We start from the raw sequence: 16,415 nt of genomic DNA on the forward strand, positions 1-16,415 counted from the left end.
ACGGGCCATTTGTTGCTGCGAGTTGGCGGTCTACCAGGGCCTCTCTTATCCAGTCCCTGGAGCGCGGCCATGCAGGGCGAGGGCACCTCGGCCGGGCAGGTGCCAGGTCGGAGATGTTCGTTATTTTTTAACTATTGTTGCGAAAGGGCAAACAGATGGGACGTTTCCAGCGGCTCCGCTGATGCGGGACTAGGTTTAAAAAGAGAGGAGCTATCCTCGGCTGCAGTGCTGAAACATCCTTCGCCCCATGATGTGGTGCCGTCGTGTTGTCGCCATCGCCGCGCTGCTGATCGCCCTGTCGGTGAACCGGACCGCCTCGGCTCCAGCAGGCGGCCGGTACGATATGGCTCTGCAGTCGTCTATCGCCCAGGTAAGAGAGGCCGCACTGACTGCGCTGAACTCATTGGTAATGTCGGCTCACGCAGCTCAGAATGGACTCGGGTGACTAGAAAGTCCAACAACTCGTGATGTTCCTAGTAACATAGAAACATAGAAACATAGAAAATAGGTGCAGGAGTAGGCCATTCGGCCCTTACGAGCCTGCACCGCCATTCAATATGATCATGGCTGATTCCTGGTGCGAGTGTCTGAGCAAAGGACAAACGACAGCAGCAGCGGCGCTGCCGACAGCGTTGGGCGCATCAGGTGGGCGGGCGACATGTGCGAGGGGAGGGGGGGGGTGAGGGAGGGTGTGTTGGTGGGGTTAGGTTGAGGCTCAACAGTGCCTCTCTCTCTCTCTCCCCCCCTCTCTCTCTCTCTCTCTCCTCTCCCCCCTCTCTCTCTCTCGCTCTCTCTCCCTTTCTCTCTACCCCACCCTCTCTGTTCCCCATTCTCTCTCTCCCCCTCTCTCTCACCCTCTCTCTCGCTTTCTCCCCCTCTCTCTCACCCCTTTCTCCCTCCCTTTCCCCTTCCTCTCTCCCCCTCTTCCTCTCTCTCCCCCTCTCTCTCCCACTTGCCCCCCTCTCTCGCCCCTCTCTCACCCCTCTCTAACCCTCTCGCCCCCCTCTCTCTCCTTCCCTCTCTCTCTCCCCCACTCTTTCGCTCAGGGTCCCCCTTTGTTATCTGTGGTGAGTTCTGGACCTATCTGTGGGGGTAGTGGTTGGGGGAGGGTGGGGGGGAGGGATTAGTATGGGTGTTGGGGGTTGTGGGGAGAAGGCGGGAGAAGTGAGTTAGGAAGGGGAGATAGATCAGCCATGATTAAATGGCGGAGTAGACTTGATTGGTCGAATTGACTGATTCTACGCCTAACATTTATGACCTTATGATCTTATGAGCTTCAAGATCTGAAAATCAAATGCTGCCTGGGCCAGCAGTGAAGGCACAGTGAGACACGAGTATAGGTGGACATCTTGCAGTCCAGCGGCGCTGCAACCCCGAGCGGCCGGAGCTGTCGAGCCGAGATCAGTCCCCCTGTATTTGGTCCGCCACAGTCCTCTCTTATCCGAATTATTCCCCCACTTTCCCCGTCCCTTAGACGATATCCAGGCGCTTCTTATTTCCACCATGTTCCACCTCACGCAACGGCATGGTGAGAATGGCAAACGTGAAGAGGTCAGGGTTTCTACAATAATGAATTGGAAGCTGCTGGAAACGCTCAGCACGTCAAGCCGCGCCATGTGTGAGAAGAGAAACAGGTCCAAGAACCTCTCTGCCCGAGGGTCTTCAACCTGAAACTTTGACCGTTTCTCTTCGCACGGGTGCGGCCTGGCCTGAGTATTTCCAGCATGTTCTGTTTTTATTCAAAGTGTGGGCTGTAATATAGTGGCGCAGGTTGGCGCTGCCCATAGCCAAAGGACTGAAGAAGTTGCGGAAGATGTGAGGTTTAACTCCATACTGTGTAAATGGTTCTCTTCTCTCCATCCTGCTCCCGCTCACCACTTACCCCTGGGGTCAGAGTGCTCGATGTCTGCCTTTGAAGGTTGCCTATATCTTGGACCAAACTCAACTCAAACCCTGCCCTGCTTCCAATCGCCGGACTTCTTGATTCAATCATATTCTCTCGCTTTCTCACTCAAGAATCTCTGCGGTTTCTTCCCCAACACCACCCTGTGGGTGTGGAGGATTACAGCTACTTGCAAATTCTCCCGTTGGTAGGTGACCACTTGCAACTTTTGTTGAATTTTCCATCTCCAGATTGCACCCAATCTCAATCAACCCAGGCCTCCTCCAAAGTCGACATGGTACATGGTTGTTCCTTGACAACCCATGACTGATGATCACTCCTCCCCAGTCGTCACTTGGCCCATTTCATTCCCCTGAACTAGATCCAGCGATGATTCCACCTTATTGGGTGGAGACCTACTGCTCGAGAATCTTCCCTGGCACATTCTCGGAAATTTCTTCCTACTTTCCTCTTCGCTTTAATGTGAAAATTCAGCAGCCAACTTGCCCCTGATCAGCACTTTACCTGTTCTGTGTACGCCTGTAATTTCCCTGCAGATTTACTCCCGCTAAAGAGCGCCTCTTGTGTGATAACTCCCTTCCTGCTAGTCAGCTCGGGTGAAATATGTTATTACTGATTCCCAAGGAGAATCTGTGAGAATTAGCTCCGAACATTCACAACAAACCTGGAGAAATATTTAGCCCAATTTAACAACAATTAACCAATTACAACAATTCAATTTTATAAAATAGTTAAAAAACGATGATATAGTTTGTCCCCTGTTAGATTTGCATTAAATTACATTTACATCCACGATATCCGCATCTCTGTGAGGCTACGTAGCAGAGAGGGCCAATTACCCTCGATATCCTTGTGTCTGTTTAACATTTCTTCCTGGTTTAATCACGCCATTATCTGGTCTTCCAGAGCCCGGCGAGTTTCTTCACTTTGCTGGGAGGTTACCACTCTACACATTCCATTCTGATCGCAACAGCGCACTCGGACGAAAAATACACCTTTCACCTGGTTACTTTAGAAACATAGAAATATAGAAATAGGTGCAGGAGTAGGCCATTCGGCCCTTCGAGCCTGCACCGCCATTCAATATGATCATGGCTGATCATCCAACTCAGTATCCCGTACCTGCCTTCTCTCCATACCCTCTGATCCCCTTAGCCACAAGGGCCACATCTAACTCCCTCTTAAATATAGCCAATGAACTGGCCTCGACTACCCTCTGCGGCAGAGAGTTCCAGAGATTCACCACTCTCTGTGTGAAAAAAGTTATTCTCATCTCGGTTTTAAAGGATTTCCCCCTTATCCTTAAGCTGTGACCCCTAGTCCTGGACTTCCCCAACATCTGGAGCAATCTTCCTGCATCTAGCCTGTCCAACCCCTTAAGAATTTTGTAAGTTTCTATAAGATCCCCTCTCAATCTCCTAAATTTTAGAGAGTATAAGCCAAGTCTATCCAGTCTTTCTTCATAAGACAGTCCTGACATCCCAGGAATCAGTCTGGTGAACCTTCTCTGCAATTTTGCCAGTTGTCTTGAACCTGTACATTTCGGTTACGGAGAATAGAAGAAAGATACAGCACAAGAACAGACCATTCGGCCCGCAATGTCCGTGCTGACAGTGATGCCAATGTAAACCGCTCATGGTCTAAATCCCTCCATTCCTTGCATCATCGTGTGCCTATCGAAGTACAAAATCTGGTACTGATTCCAGAATATTTTTACTCTCTAAATCCCATTCAATATTTTGAACATATCTGCTAAATCTCCCAGTAACCATCTCCGCGCCAAGGAGAACAAGCCTCACCTCTTCAGCTCCTCGTCCACGATGTAATGCTGTAATATTTCTTCAACGATTTCGGGGACCTTGGGATGTTTCCTGAAGTGTGGAACATAGATGGAGACGATGTTTCTCCAGAGGCAGAACTTGACAATTGCGGAAGTTTAATATAACTTCATAACTTTCGAACTCAGGATCCCGTGACATTTGTTCGCCTGTTTTCTTGTCGGCGTCCCACCAATGTATCCTTCACAAAGAAAGAAACATTTTGTTTTACTGAAATCTTATCTTGCACAGTTATTAGAGTAGCTAAAGAGTCATTAAATTATCTGGGATAGATAAAATCTGTGTATGCTTGAAGTGATGTTTGTTCAAACCCATTCGATATAAATGTTCCACTGTGGAATTAAATGTTGATATTGTTTTGATTCAAATTCGGCTGTTGAGCAAAGACAAAATGGTTTGGATCAATTCAGAAGGATTCCAACTTCCCCAGTGTTAACCGGGACTGATTAGGCAGAGGGACTAAGAACGTAGATTATAGAACACCATATCACAGAGAGAGGGCTTGTCAAGTGTGTGAGACAATATGTAGGGGAATCCTCTTCGACACAACAGGTATTATCTTCGAAAACAATGCAGGGCAATTGATGGAAGTGTGGACGGGGGAAGGGTTCAGAGCGATAACCATGAGGCAGTTATGGAAGGGGAGAATGTGGTCTTCACCTTGACGTCTGGAATTGGAAGAAGTCTGATTTTAATAGCTCCTATCAAATTTAGATACGGAACAAATATTTGTAGGCAAAAGCAGGGGGTTGCGAGACTTCAGAGACAGCATGAAAGGGAAACATGGCAAGTATAGATCACTGATTTAGCGGAATCTCATGACGGATTATATACTGTGTAGAGTAGAACTCAAGAAAGAAATTAGGTGGAAAAAATAAATATCGTTCACAAATTGGATTAAGTAGGATTAAGGAGAATCCAAGATAGTGGCTTTCAAAAGTTTTCATACCCCTTGAACTTTTCCACATTTTGTCACGTTACAACCACAAACGTAAATGTATTTTATTGGGATTTTATGTGATAGATCAACACAAAGTGGCGCATAATTGTGAAGTGGAAGGAAAATGATACATGGTTTTCAAATCTTTTTATAAATAAAAAACTGAAAAGGGTGGCGTGCAAAAGTATTCAGCCCCCTTTACTCTGATACCCCTAAATAAAATCCAGTGCAACCAATTGCCTTCAGAAGTCACCGAATTAGTAAATAGAGTCCACTTGTGTGTAATCTAATGTCAGTATAAATACACCTGTTCTGTGAAGGCCTCAGAGGTTTGTTAGTAAACATTAGTGAACAAACAGCATCATGAAGCCCAAGGAACACACCAGACAGGTCAGGGATAAAGTTGTGGAGAAGTCTAAAGCAGGGTTCGGTTATAAAAAAATATCCCAAGCTTTGAACATCTCACGGAGCACTGTTCAATCCATCATCCAAAAATGGAAAGAGTATGGCACAACTGCAAACCTACCAAGACATGGCCGTCCACCTAAACTGACAGGCCGGACAAGGAGAGCATTGATCAGAGAAGCAGCCAAGAGGCCCATGGTAACTCTGGAGGAGCTGCAGTGATCCACAGCTCAGGTGGAAGAATCTGTCCACAGGACAACTATTAGTCGTACACTCCACAAATCGGGCCTTTATGGAAGAGTGGCAAGAAGAAAGCCATTGTTGAAAAAAAGCCATAAGAAGTCCCGTTTGCAGTTTGCCATAAGCCATGTGGGGGACACAGCAAACATGTGGAGGAAGGTGCTCGGGTCAGATGAGACCAAAATTGAAGTTTTTGGCCTAAATGCAAAACGCTATGTGTGGCGGAAAACTAACACTGCACATCACCCTGAACACACCATCCCCACTGTGAAACATGGTGGTGGCAGCATCATGCTGTGGGGATGCTTTTCTTCAGCAGGGACCGGGAAGCTGGTCAGAGTTGATGGGAAGATGGATGGAGCCAAATACAGGGCAATCTTGGAAGAAAACCTGTTAGAGTCTGCAAAAGACTTGAGACTGAGGCGGAGGTTCACCTTCCAGCAGGACAACGACCCTAAACATACAGCCAGAGCTACAATGGAATGGTTTAGATCAAAGCATATTCATGTATTAGAATGGCCCAGTCAAGTCCAGACCTAAATCCAATTGAGAATATCTGGCAAGACTTGAAAATTGCTGTTCACAGACGCTCTCCATCCAATCTGACTGAGCTTGAGCTATTTTGCAAAGAAGAATGGGCAGAAATTTCAGTCTCTAGTTGTGCAAAGCTGGTAGAGACATACCCCAAAAGACTTGCAGCTGTAATTGCAGCGAAAGGTGGTTCTACAAAGTATTGACTCAGGGGGGCTGAATACTTTTGCATGCCACACTGTTCAGTTTTTTATTTGTAAAAAAAATTGAAAAACATGTATCATTTTCCTTCCACTTCACAATTATGCACCACTTTGTGTTGGTCTATCACATAAAATCCCAATAAAATACATTTACGTTTGTGGTTGTAACGTGACAAAATGTGGAAAAGTTCAAGGGGCATGAATACTTTTGCAAGCCACTGTATCAGGAGAAATGATGATAGCCGGGAAGAATGTGCATGTGCCGAGCCAGATGATGTGGGTGAGGTCCGAAATTTAAAAAAAATCATCGGTATGCACCAGCTTCAACGTGGAAGATAGTTGAGACCTGAGAGGAGTACGTAGATAATTTTGAGCAGATTAAGGAGGGTGTTATGAGACATATAGTAGGCACAGTGCAAAGGGTGGAATTTGTCAAATGTGCTCAAGAATGTTTCTTCATGCAATATGGAGAGCAGCCTACACGGGAGAGCGCAAAGCTGGATGTACTCTTAGGGAATTGGACAGGGCAAGTGACTGAAGTGTCAGTGGAAAGCCTTTTGGGACCAGCGATCACAGTTAAATCACATAAAAAATAGGTAGACATAAGAACTGGGGGCGACATAAATTAAAGTTCTAAATTGGGTTTTGCCAACTTTAATGGTATTAGACAGGAACTTGCAATGGTTTGATTGGGGTAGGTTGTTCGCAGGCAAATGGAGTCCAGAAAGTGTGATGCTTTCAATAGTGAAAGTTGAAGGTATGGATGTCCCTGAAGGAGTAAGGAACACTGGTGGGAGAAATTGAGGCTCTTGTAATGAAAAAGAAGGCGTGTGTCCGTTATATGTATCCGGGGTATCCCGGGAACAGTATTGGGCTTTGACGAATAAAAATCAATCAGGAGGATAAAAAGGTGGTGTGAGATAGGTCCGGCAGATGCGTTTAAGGAGCCATTTATTACCCAAAGCCATATATGCATATTAAGGGGGAAAGGGTAACGGAAGAAAGAATATGGTTTATCAGAAGGCAACGTTGTCATTCATGTGTGGACCCGCAGGAGATGGGCAAAGTCATCATTGAGTTTGTTTGAACTCGATAAACCTCTGGATGTTGGCCAGAAAAAGACACGAAGGCTAGGAAACATGGGAAAGTTAATGGCTTTGGCTTGAGGACAGTCCCTATAATAGCCAATAAGGTGTGGAATGTCCATGAAGTAGAGAAGAAATTGCGGGAGTCCTGGCTGTGACATATCGTTAGATGCGATAAGGTGCCAGAAGACTGGAGGGTGGCTAATGTTGTGCCTTCATCGAGAAAAACATCATAATTGTAGTGCACTAAAGCCAACATCTACAGTAGGAAAGTTACTGGAGAGGATTCAGAGGGATAAGATATACGTGAATTTGGACAGACACGCTTGATTCGAGACTGTGTAAGTTGGAAAACGTGTCTCGGAAATATGATTGAATTTTCTTTGGACATAACTAAGCAGGATGATAAGGGTAAAGCCGTAGAAGACGTCTATAAATGGACTTTAGCAGCACGTTCCACGCGATAACGTATCTGGACTGTTAGATCATATGAGATCTAGGTAGTGAATACGAAATTGACTGTGGAAAGAAGCAGAGGGTGAGGAATGGTGTGCTTCATGAATTGGCGCACGGTCCATTCCTGTTTCATGATGAGAATCGAGAAGGCATGATCGTTCCGCCTGGTAGGCTGCTCTGGAAGGTTAGATTGCATGGGATCTAAGGAGAGGTAGTTGAATGGAGAGAACATTGGCTTCGTGGAAGGGAGCAGAGGATGATGGTAGATTGTTGTTTCGCTGACTGGAGGCCTGTAACTAGTGGTGTGCCTCAAGGTTCGGTGTTAGTCTCGTTACTGTTTGTCATCTGCATCAATCTACAGGGCAACATTAACAAGTTTGCTAATGATACAAAATTGGGTGGTATTGCAGAGAGTGAAGATGGTAGTGAAAGATTGCAGCAGGATCTTGATCGACTGGCCAGGGGGCTGAGAAATTTAATACAGAGAAATGTGAGGTGTTGCATTTTGGAAAGTCTAACATGGGCAGGACCTGAGTGAATGGCAGGGCTCTGGGGAGTGTTGTAGAACAGAATGATATGGAGTGCATGTCCATAGTTCCTTGTTGGTTAAGTCGCAGGTATATAAGGTGCTCAAAATGGCGTTCGGCACATTGGCCTTCATCAGTCAGAGTATAAAGTATAGAAGTTGGGAGATCATGTTGCAGTTGTATAAGAGGCCGCAATTAGAGTATTGTGTTCAGTTCTGGGCACCATGTTATAGCAAATATGTTGTCAAGCTGTAAAGGGTACAGAACAGATTTACGGGGATGTTGCCAGGACTAGGGGGTCTGAGCTATAGAGAGAGGTTGAGAAGGCTGCGACTCTATACCTTGGAGCGGAGGCGGATGACGGGTGATCTTATAGGGGTGTATAAAATAATGAGAGGAATCGATCGTGTAGATGCAGAGTCTCTTGCCCAGAGTAGGTGAATCGAGGACCAGATGACAGGGCTATGGTGAAGTAGAAACGATTTGATAGGAATCTGAAAGGTGATTTTTTTTTCACAGAATGTGTGGTGGATGTATGGAACGAGTTGAGGCTGGGACTATCCTAGCGTTTAAGAAACAATGAGACAGGTGCATTGATAGGACTGCTTTGGAGGGATATGGACCAGAAATGGGCAGGTGGAAGTGGGCTGTGTGGATTGAGTGGGTTAGTGAGTGCGGTTGGGGAGTGGGTTCTGGGTGGGGGGATTACCGATGTCAGGCGGTAATTCAGGCCGATCCTATCCGGGTAACTCGGGTAAGTCGGGCAACGTCGGTGGAGGGAGGGGTTGGAGCCGCGATGTACGGCGCCGGCGGGAACTGAACCCGTATCCTTGTTTCCCCGCAGGAAGACGCCTTGCTCCGTCTGCTCCGGGTGGTCGCGGAGGCGGGCGGCGAAACTGGGCAAGTGGCCGTCGCCGATACCGTGATCCCAGCCGAACACGACACACCGCCCGAACTCCAGTCTCGTCCGCCGGGAGCGAGGATGCGGAAGGATTGCATACACTTCTTCTGGAAAACCTACACACTGTGTTAACGGAGCGAGGCGGAGCCCCGCCGGGACACCCCGGTGTTTCCCCCCGTCCGGGCGTGCCCTACCCGCTCCCCACCCGCTCCTACATACCCGCCACCCCGCCACCCTGGCACCCCCAGTCGCTCTTCCACCCACCCGCCCCGACTATAGTTCGTCACAAACCATTTGCGTCTGTCTCTAGGAATTTGAACCTCCATCACTCCTACCTTATTCTTTCTCTGTGCGACAATAAAAAAAGGTTTAATTCTTTACCCCACGGTTTGATTCCGGTTTGGTACTGTTCATTATGATTCGGTTGATTTTCAGCCAGGCTGAGGCTGAATTTCAGGGATTAGTTCTGTTAGGGCTCTGGGACACGCCAGTCTGCCACTTGCTGCAAACTCGTTCAAGCGACCGGACCCGGGATGCGCGGCACTGGCTCCCGGTGACGCCTCTGCTCACAACTTGGACCAAATAAATAGCTTAATCAAATTCCTAAACTTCCCCTTGGGTTGTGAAGCCGGGCTGCGGTGCGGATTTCATTATTCGGGAGCTCCATAATAAACTAGCAAGAACACAGAACAGTACAATTAACACGTAAGTTCTGGTTTTACATTTGGGAAGAAAACACGCCGATTTGTTTCCTGGGAAATAAACATGTCAATGCAAGAAATGAGCGATGTCTGTGTCTTAAAATGGGAAAATCGTAAACAGGTGCCAATGCGAAAACCACCCTGGTGTTGGGGGTTCATTTCTGGAGAGAAAGGTTTTAAAGCGGAATGTTAAAGTGAAGCCGAATTCAGAGCGCAAAGGGTAGGGAGCGGAGTGGAGGCCTGGTCAGAATACACGGTTAACTGGACGATTCACTAAAGGCATCAGTCTTCACAATAAGGAAGGACAAGAAACGTTCCTTTAGAAAGGTCACCGTCGGTCGCCGAGTCAACAACTTGCAGCGACACAAACACGTGTTTGCAGGAGCAGGAGCGAGCTGGGAACTTGCGGTGAGCGACTCACACACCGGCCGGCAGCTGGAAGTCTGTTCGCCACCCACAAAGCACGAGTTGGTGGAGCGCTCCTCACTTGTATGGCGAGAGAACCATCTATCCTCAGAAAGCACAACCGCATTCGGGATAAAGACCCGATCCGCACACCCTAAAGGTTAACCCCCCCACAGTATCCATGTAGTCTATTCACCAAACGCTCGGCGTTTATTCGCCCAGACTACACGGATAACTCTACCCTAACCGATACACATGAGCGGCTGCAGGTGGGAACCACAGGCCCAAACACTTGATGACATCGCTGGTCTTTTCCCAGCATTAGGTCCAACTGCAGGAACTCCCTGCCCAAAGCTGACCTTCAGTACAAAGAAACGGAAAGGCTGGGAAATTGTGAAAGGGGGGGGGGGGGTGGTCAGTGTCGGCGGGTGTGGATATCCTGCAGACCAATGGCCCATGGACCACTCTCACTGCCCTGCGGACCAACCTCACCTCCCCATGGACACCTTCTCTCCCAGGTATATACGCCGAGGCAGCAGGATCTGGGAATAGGGAGGTTGCACGTAAGGTCATTAGGTCAAAGTGCGTGACGCACGGAGTAGCTCAATCCTTCTGGAGTACAAGGCAGCTTCCGTCATACACTCGTAACACACGAAAACACGGACGTTGTTACTTGTTAAAAACCGCCAAAATGGTCAATTTATGCGCTGTAAAATAATGTGGAAATAGAGGTGACCGTGGGAGAAAACCGCTGACTTGCGAAAGGGCAGCGTGCCGGCGGATTGAGGGCAAGCCCCGGCCCACGACCACCCGGGGATGGAGGGTGACTGAGCGCTCTGAACCCGAGCACCAAGGTGCAAGCGGCCGAAGGAGCGGATCCCTTGGGACAGTCCTCCGCCGCCCCCCCCCCCCCCCCCCCCCCCTGTGTGGCCGCACTGTGACTGGCTGTGGGTCGGCAGCGCACACACACACGCGGGGCCATAAACCGGGCAGCGGACACACGGGGCCATAAACCCGGCCACGTCCCCGTCAGCTGCAGCAGAGTTGGGAGCAGTCTGGTCCCTCCGCCCACCCACAGTCATTGACCGCTGCACCGACCCCCGGACCGCGATTCACACCCCGACCCCCACCGTCACGGGGTGATGATTCCCGCCCGGGTGCCGGGTTGGCTATAGGCCCCGCCGCCGCGTTTCAGCCGCCAAACACCGGCCGCGGGGCCAGACGGCCCGGGGTCGGTCAGCGTGGAGTCCGGATGCTGGGACAGAAGACGGGCTCGCTGTACTGGCAGCCATTACGTTCACCGCTTGTACTCCAGAAGGCGTTGCGTGGCAACAGTACGGGTCACGAGTCGTGACCTCACCCAACCTCCCTATTGGGTGTCATGTTCCCCTTCATTACAAGACAAGTTGACATAAGATCAGAGAGTTGCATGCACCCGGTGAGGGGGCACCTGGAATATTAGGTGTCGGTCTGGCCTGGCAGCCTAAGGAGGGAATGCCTGGGGGAGTAGGTGTCCATGGGGAGGTGAGGTTGGTCCATGGGGAGGTGAGGTTGGTCCATGGGCAGTGAGGGCGGTCCATGGGCAGTGAGGGGAATGAGAGACGCTCTCACTGGTGAATTCAGAATTCATGCCGGGTTTAACATAGGAATGTTTCCTCTTCTTTGAGGTCGCGGACCAGGGTCATCGAGGCTGGCTGGAAGGAGCGCCGCCACTCGCGCCCTGACCACGACCGCGCCACCCCCACCCCGACCCGACCCCTCACCCCAACACGACCCCTCACCCCCGACCCGACCGTCCGCCCCGACCCCTCACCCCGATCCTACTCCTCACCCCGACCGAACCGACCCCTCACCCCGACCTGACCCCCCCCCCCGACTCGACCCCTCACCCCGACCCGACCCCTCACCCCGACCCGACCCCTAACCCCGACCCGACCCCTAACCCCGACCCGACCCCTCACCCCGACTCGACCCCGCCATCCCCGCCCTGACTCCCGCACCCCTCTCCCGCACCGAGCCCCCGCCCGTTCTTCAGCCCCAGACCTCGGCACTTTGAAGAAGGATTCGTTCGTCCGCTGTTGCCGAATCCGCGCCGCCGGTTCAGCACCACATCCATTGCTGGCTCCGCCCGCCCGCCTGCACAGCACAAAGGGGCTGCCGGCCGGCACAGCACAAAGGGGCTGCCCGTCGCCCCGAGCCTGTCACCCTTCCCGTGGTTCGGGCAACGACGGGGTTTATTATCCGCTCGCTGGGGCTGCTGGAGAGGACGGAGTCTGCTCACTATAATAGGCGCGCACTATCTTAGCAAAACACATGCCAAATTAACAAGAATGATGGTGGTTTAATGTATTCAAGGATACTCAGCGCCCTGACAGCGCTCCGCTTCTGCAGAATAATTCTACGGGTTTGAAGCAAAGTCATTGAGAATGGCGGTCCGGATTGCGGCGACATTTACCGACGCCGCGCCGACCCTCTCAACCGCCCCTCGCTCTCACATCCCCGCCCCGCACACATTTGTTTCATTTGGCGAAAGTTTAAATTCGCTCGAAGCAGATCTGAAACACCTAACATTTCAATTTATTGTCACTTGAAACGCTGAAAGATCCCATCATGAGGCAGACTCTGTGAGCACCGGTGGTGTTCGTGCCGGGTGCGGGGGCTACACCGGTGGTCTCGGCCTTTCCTCGGGCAGGGAATCCCGTGCATCTGGTTTTAACCTGAAACGTGAACCCATCTCTCCACAAACGCTGCCCGACCAGACGACCACCACCTACCCGTATAATCCGTTTCAACACACATGTCCAGCATATGTTTTATATCCAGAATGTAATCTTATCTTTCATTTTGATGAGAGTGGGAATATAATTCCTATGCGGCTCGCTCTTGTTCTCGGTATTAGCCACGTGTACAGTTTTAGGGATAATTTCATACAGAGATGTAGCGAGGATATGGGAGTTCTGACAGTCGGCTGCATTCTTCAGCAAAAGAGTCTGAAGAGTAGCCCGACCTGAATTATCGTCTGCCCATTCCCTCTACAGATGTTGCCTGACACACTGAGTTCTTCCTGCACGTTGTGTTTTAGATATAATAATTTGAGATGTCAGTAAGGGCATCTATGCAGCATCGACCTGCCCGAAAACCAAACACCTGCATCTCTGTAACAGCCTGACGTGGGGGTCCAGCAAGTCCCGAGTCTGCGGAGAGGCGAGTGGCCTTCCTCTGGGAAAAGCCTTCATGTTCTCCCCTAAGCCATTCGCGCCAGGTCGGACACCGATAAAACTGAGCCGTCTGCTCTGTGTGAGGGACAGAATTCAGGCAAGCGCAGTGAGAACTGGTTGAGCATGGGCTGAAGGGTCGATGGTTGTGGCCTTGACCCAGGACATGAAACCGCACCCGCAGAGCCTGCAAATTGCCCCGAGCATCGCTGCCCTCAGATGTTCTGTGCTCGTATGACAATGGTGAGCGTCATTGAAACCAGGTGTTATTGATATGAGGACACTTGCAAACCGTGTATTTATTAGGATAATTTTGCACGACTAGGTCGGCAGAGACGAGTTGGGCTAAATGACCAGTTCCCATGCTGTATATTCAATGAGTCTGTCCCTGCAACAACCAAGAATGTTCCTAATGTCCCATACATTTAGTAATCAATGGCAGCAGATACCCGCTCAGCTTCGCTGGTCTTTGATCCCGCAATTCTGGTGTTTGCCCAATCAAGATCCCGTCCGCCCACGGCCGCTCATAAACCGCAACATACTTATCTAAAAACTGGTCATTAAAGACCTTATTCATCTACAGTAGAGAAAAGCCCAGAGCAAGAACAAAGCGACGGAAACTGACGAAAGGACAGGCCCATTTGGGCAAGGAATCCTCTGCATGTTATTGTATAAATTTCACAGAAGCACATGGAGATGTTGCATTATTGAAATGTCAACGACCAAATCTAAATCATCCATCCACAATGTGCATGGCGCTGGTCTATCACCCGCTTTCATTGGTGATGGAGCGGCTCCAACACTCATCAGAGGAGCAACTGCCCGGCGCGATAAGGCAGCCGCACTGAGCTTTATCTCAGTCTCCGTCACCTGGAATCACAGGTTGGACAATGTGACAGGATTGTACGTAAAGCGCTAGAGGTCCCCGGGGATCCTCCCCATGACGTTGATCCGAGGTGAGAGCGGTTTAAAAGGACGGCGCGGCGGAGCTGTTCACACATCGCCAGTGCTGAACTTCAGTCACCTTCAACTGCTGCAGCTTGTCCCTCTCTGTTCGTGCCGAGATGTGGTTCCGTCGCCTCCATTGCGCTCTCGCCCTCCTCACCATCGCCCTGGCGGTGCTGACCGTCGGCGCGGCGCCTACAGACAGCAGTTACCGCAGAATGTTCCAGAGACTGGCCGCCGGCTCCAGGGTTAAAGCGGTAAGAAGCAGGTAGACAGTAGTTGGGACAACGGAGGCGCCAGTAGCGCTTCACGCCGGCGCTCGGCAGAGCCTGCCCTGTCCCGAGTTGTCTCAGTAAATGTAGTTTTTGCAGACGCGCGGCTCGGGGTTGGGACTGGATCAGATCGGATCGGGAAGGTTTGGAACCAGCGCGTTCCAGCGGATCGCCCGGTTTCACACACCCGTGCGAATGCGCTTCTGCCTCCATCTGCAACTGCGCCCCTCCAAAGTACCCGCTTCCTTCGGCATTCCCCACTTGATGCCAACCCGTCCCGTCTCCGATCCCACACTTTGCACAGTCGGGGTCTCGCGGCGTCCACAGATTGTCCCGGGAGTGTAGAGGGAGGAGGGAAACAAGTATTCCCTTCACCAGTCGAGTATTCGCTCCAATCAACAATCTGCTACTCCTGCACAGTGTTTGTGTGTGGATTCCAGCATCTGCCCCTCCGATGTCCCCATCGCTACCCTGCGCGCAGGTTTCCAGAATGTCCCGGGAATCTGCAGCGAACCCCTTGAATCTCAGCCACGAATGCGTTGAACAGCGGCGTCTCCGGGCAACCAACTCCAAAGAGGGGTAGAAACATTTCGCTCGTGTCCTTCAGGGTCGGCGGGCACCGGACACGAACTGGGATCGGTGGCGACCCTGGAACGGGCAAACGCGGCGCGGCTCATGTGGGCTGGAGTTTACGGAGAGTGTCTCCGCTGCCGCGACACCTCAGTCCGTGTGGCGCGGGTTGCTGGGATCGCTAATAACGCCTGTTCCTTGTCTCTAGGATCTGGCCGAGTATTCTCTGGCCCAACTGCTCGCCGAGCTGGCGAACGCCGAGAACCAAGCGCTGGAAAGCGACGACGTTTCCCGAGCAGCGCAGGAGAACGAGGTGAGGATGGAACTGGAGAGATCCGTCAACCCTAACCTGGCCCAGAGAGAGCGCAAAGCCGGCTGCAAGAACTTCTTCTGGAAAACCTTCACATCCTGTTAATTCTCTGACATCGCCGTTACTGGTCCATCCGTGGCCCATTACTGGTCTAATACTAGCCCGTCACTGGTCTATTACTAGCCCATTCCTGGCCCATGTTTGGCCCTTCACTGGCACACGTTCACCTGCTCGGTCTGAACCAAACAGGTGAACGTGGCGCAGTAGATCTGTACAGAGATATTGTGACGGATTTATGTAACAGATGTTCATTTTTGACTTGTACCAGACCGATCGGGCTTGTAGATTGTGTAGGGCCGCGTTCGCGCAGCTCCAAGAGGCACTATTTTTCATTTATATGTTGCAATAAAACTTAGGTTTGAAAGTGAAATGTTTGTTGTGCATCCTTCCTGAAATGTTTCAGCGCCGCGAAGGTAAAATACACTTGGGCTTTTCTTCCATATAGCGAGTGAAAGGTCGAGCTCTGATTCAGCGAGGTGTCCAAGCGCACAGGTCCGCCCTGCCCAGTACAGTTATGGTGGGTGCAGGCACCCGATGGACTTCCCCTCCCGGAGCCGCTGCGCGGGTCGGCTCGATGTCAACCCTTCTTAATTTACACAAATTGACGTTTGTTTCCGCGGCCCCAACGCCGGTGTTTATACAAGTGGGTCTACCCACACTTGTACCCAAAGGGTCATCACTTGTACCCAAAGCGTGTGCAGTGATTCCCCAACTCCCACTGCCCCCCAACATCGTTGATCTGCCAACGGACATGGGAGCCACACCGTTGGTCCCGACTTCCTAATCTCTTTGCATTCCGGGTGCGAGTCACAGCCATCGCCCCCGGAACCGGTAATGCGCACGTTTTTGCCCCTGTGAAATCGGCTGGGCATGAATGCGGATAGGTGGTGTATTGGGCACAGGATTGT

The 16,415-nt window shown here is 50.7% G+C and overlaps 2 protein-coding genes across 2 annotated transcripts; both read left to right on the forward strand.

Moving 5' to 3' along the window:
* The first annotated feature begins 206 nt into the window (after positions 1–206).
* Positions 207–9,433, forward strand: LOC129703173 (somatostatin-like). The gene is made up of 2 exons (XM_055645341.1): positions 207–370; positions 8,973–9,433. The coding sequence occupies exons 1-2, from the start codon at positions 248–250 to the stop codon at positions 9,159–9,161; spliced, it is 312 nt and encodes a 103-aa protein (XP_055501316.1). The 5' UTR covers positions 207–247; the 3' UTR covers positions 9,162–9,433.
* Positions 9,434–14,330: 4,897 nt separating this feature from the next.
* Positions 14,331–15,982, forward strand: sst1.1 (somatostatin 1, tandem duplicate 1). Its single transcript, XM_055645342.1, has 2 exons — positions 14,331–14,552; positions 15,346–15,982. The coding sequence occupies exons 1-2, from the start codon at positions 14,415–14,417 to the stop codon at positions 15,550–15,552; spliced, it is 345 nt and encodes a 114-aa protein (XP_055501317.1). The 5' UTR covers positions 14,331–14,414; the 3' UTR covers positions 15,553–15,982.
* The last annotated feature ends 433 nt before the right edge of the window (positions 15,983–16,415 follow it).

The sequence above is a fragment of the Leucoraja erinacea genome, chromosome 14 (assembly GCF_028641065.1).
Source record: "Leucoraja erinacea ecotype New England chromosome 14, Leri_hhj_1, whole genome shotgun sequence".
In the NCBI taxonomy this organism is placed as follows: Eukaryota; Metazoa; Chordata; class Chondrichthyes; order Rajiformes; family Rajidae; genus Leucoraja; species Leucoraja erinaceus.

Excerpts from the sequence above, each read along its gene's own strand:
- LOC129703173 (XM_055645341.1), top strand. The coding sequence starts at position 248 with ATGATGTGGTGCCGTCGTGTTGTCGCCATCGCCGCGCTGCTGATCGCC. Across the intron at positions 371-8,972 it reads TGCAGTCGTCTATCGCCCAG|GAAGACGCCTTGCTCCGTCT; the intron begins GTAAGAGAGGCC and ends GTTTCCCCGCAG.
- sst1.1 (XM_055645342.1), top strand. The coding sequence starts at position 14,415 with ATGTGGTTCCGTCGCCTCCATTGCGCTCTCGCCCTCCTCACCATCGCC. Across the intron at positions 14,553-15,345 it reads CCGGCTCCAGGGTTAAAGCG|GATCTGGCCGAGTATTCTCT; the intron begins GTAAGAAGCAGG and ends CCTTGTCTCTAG.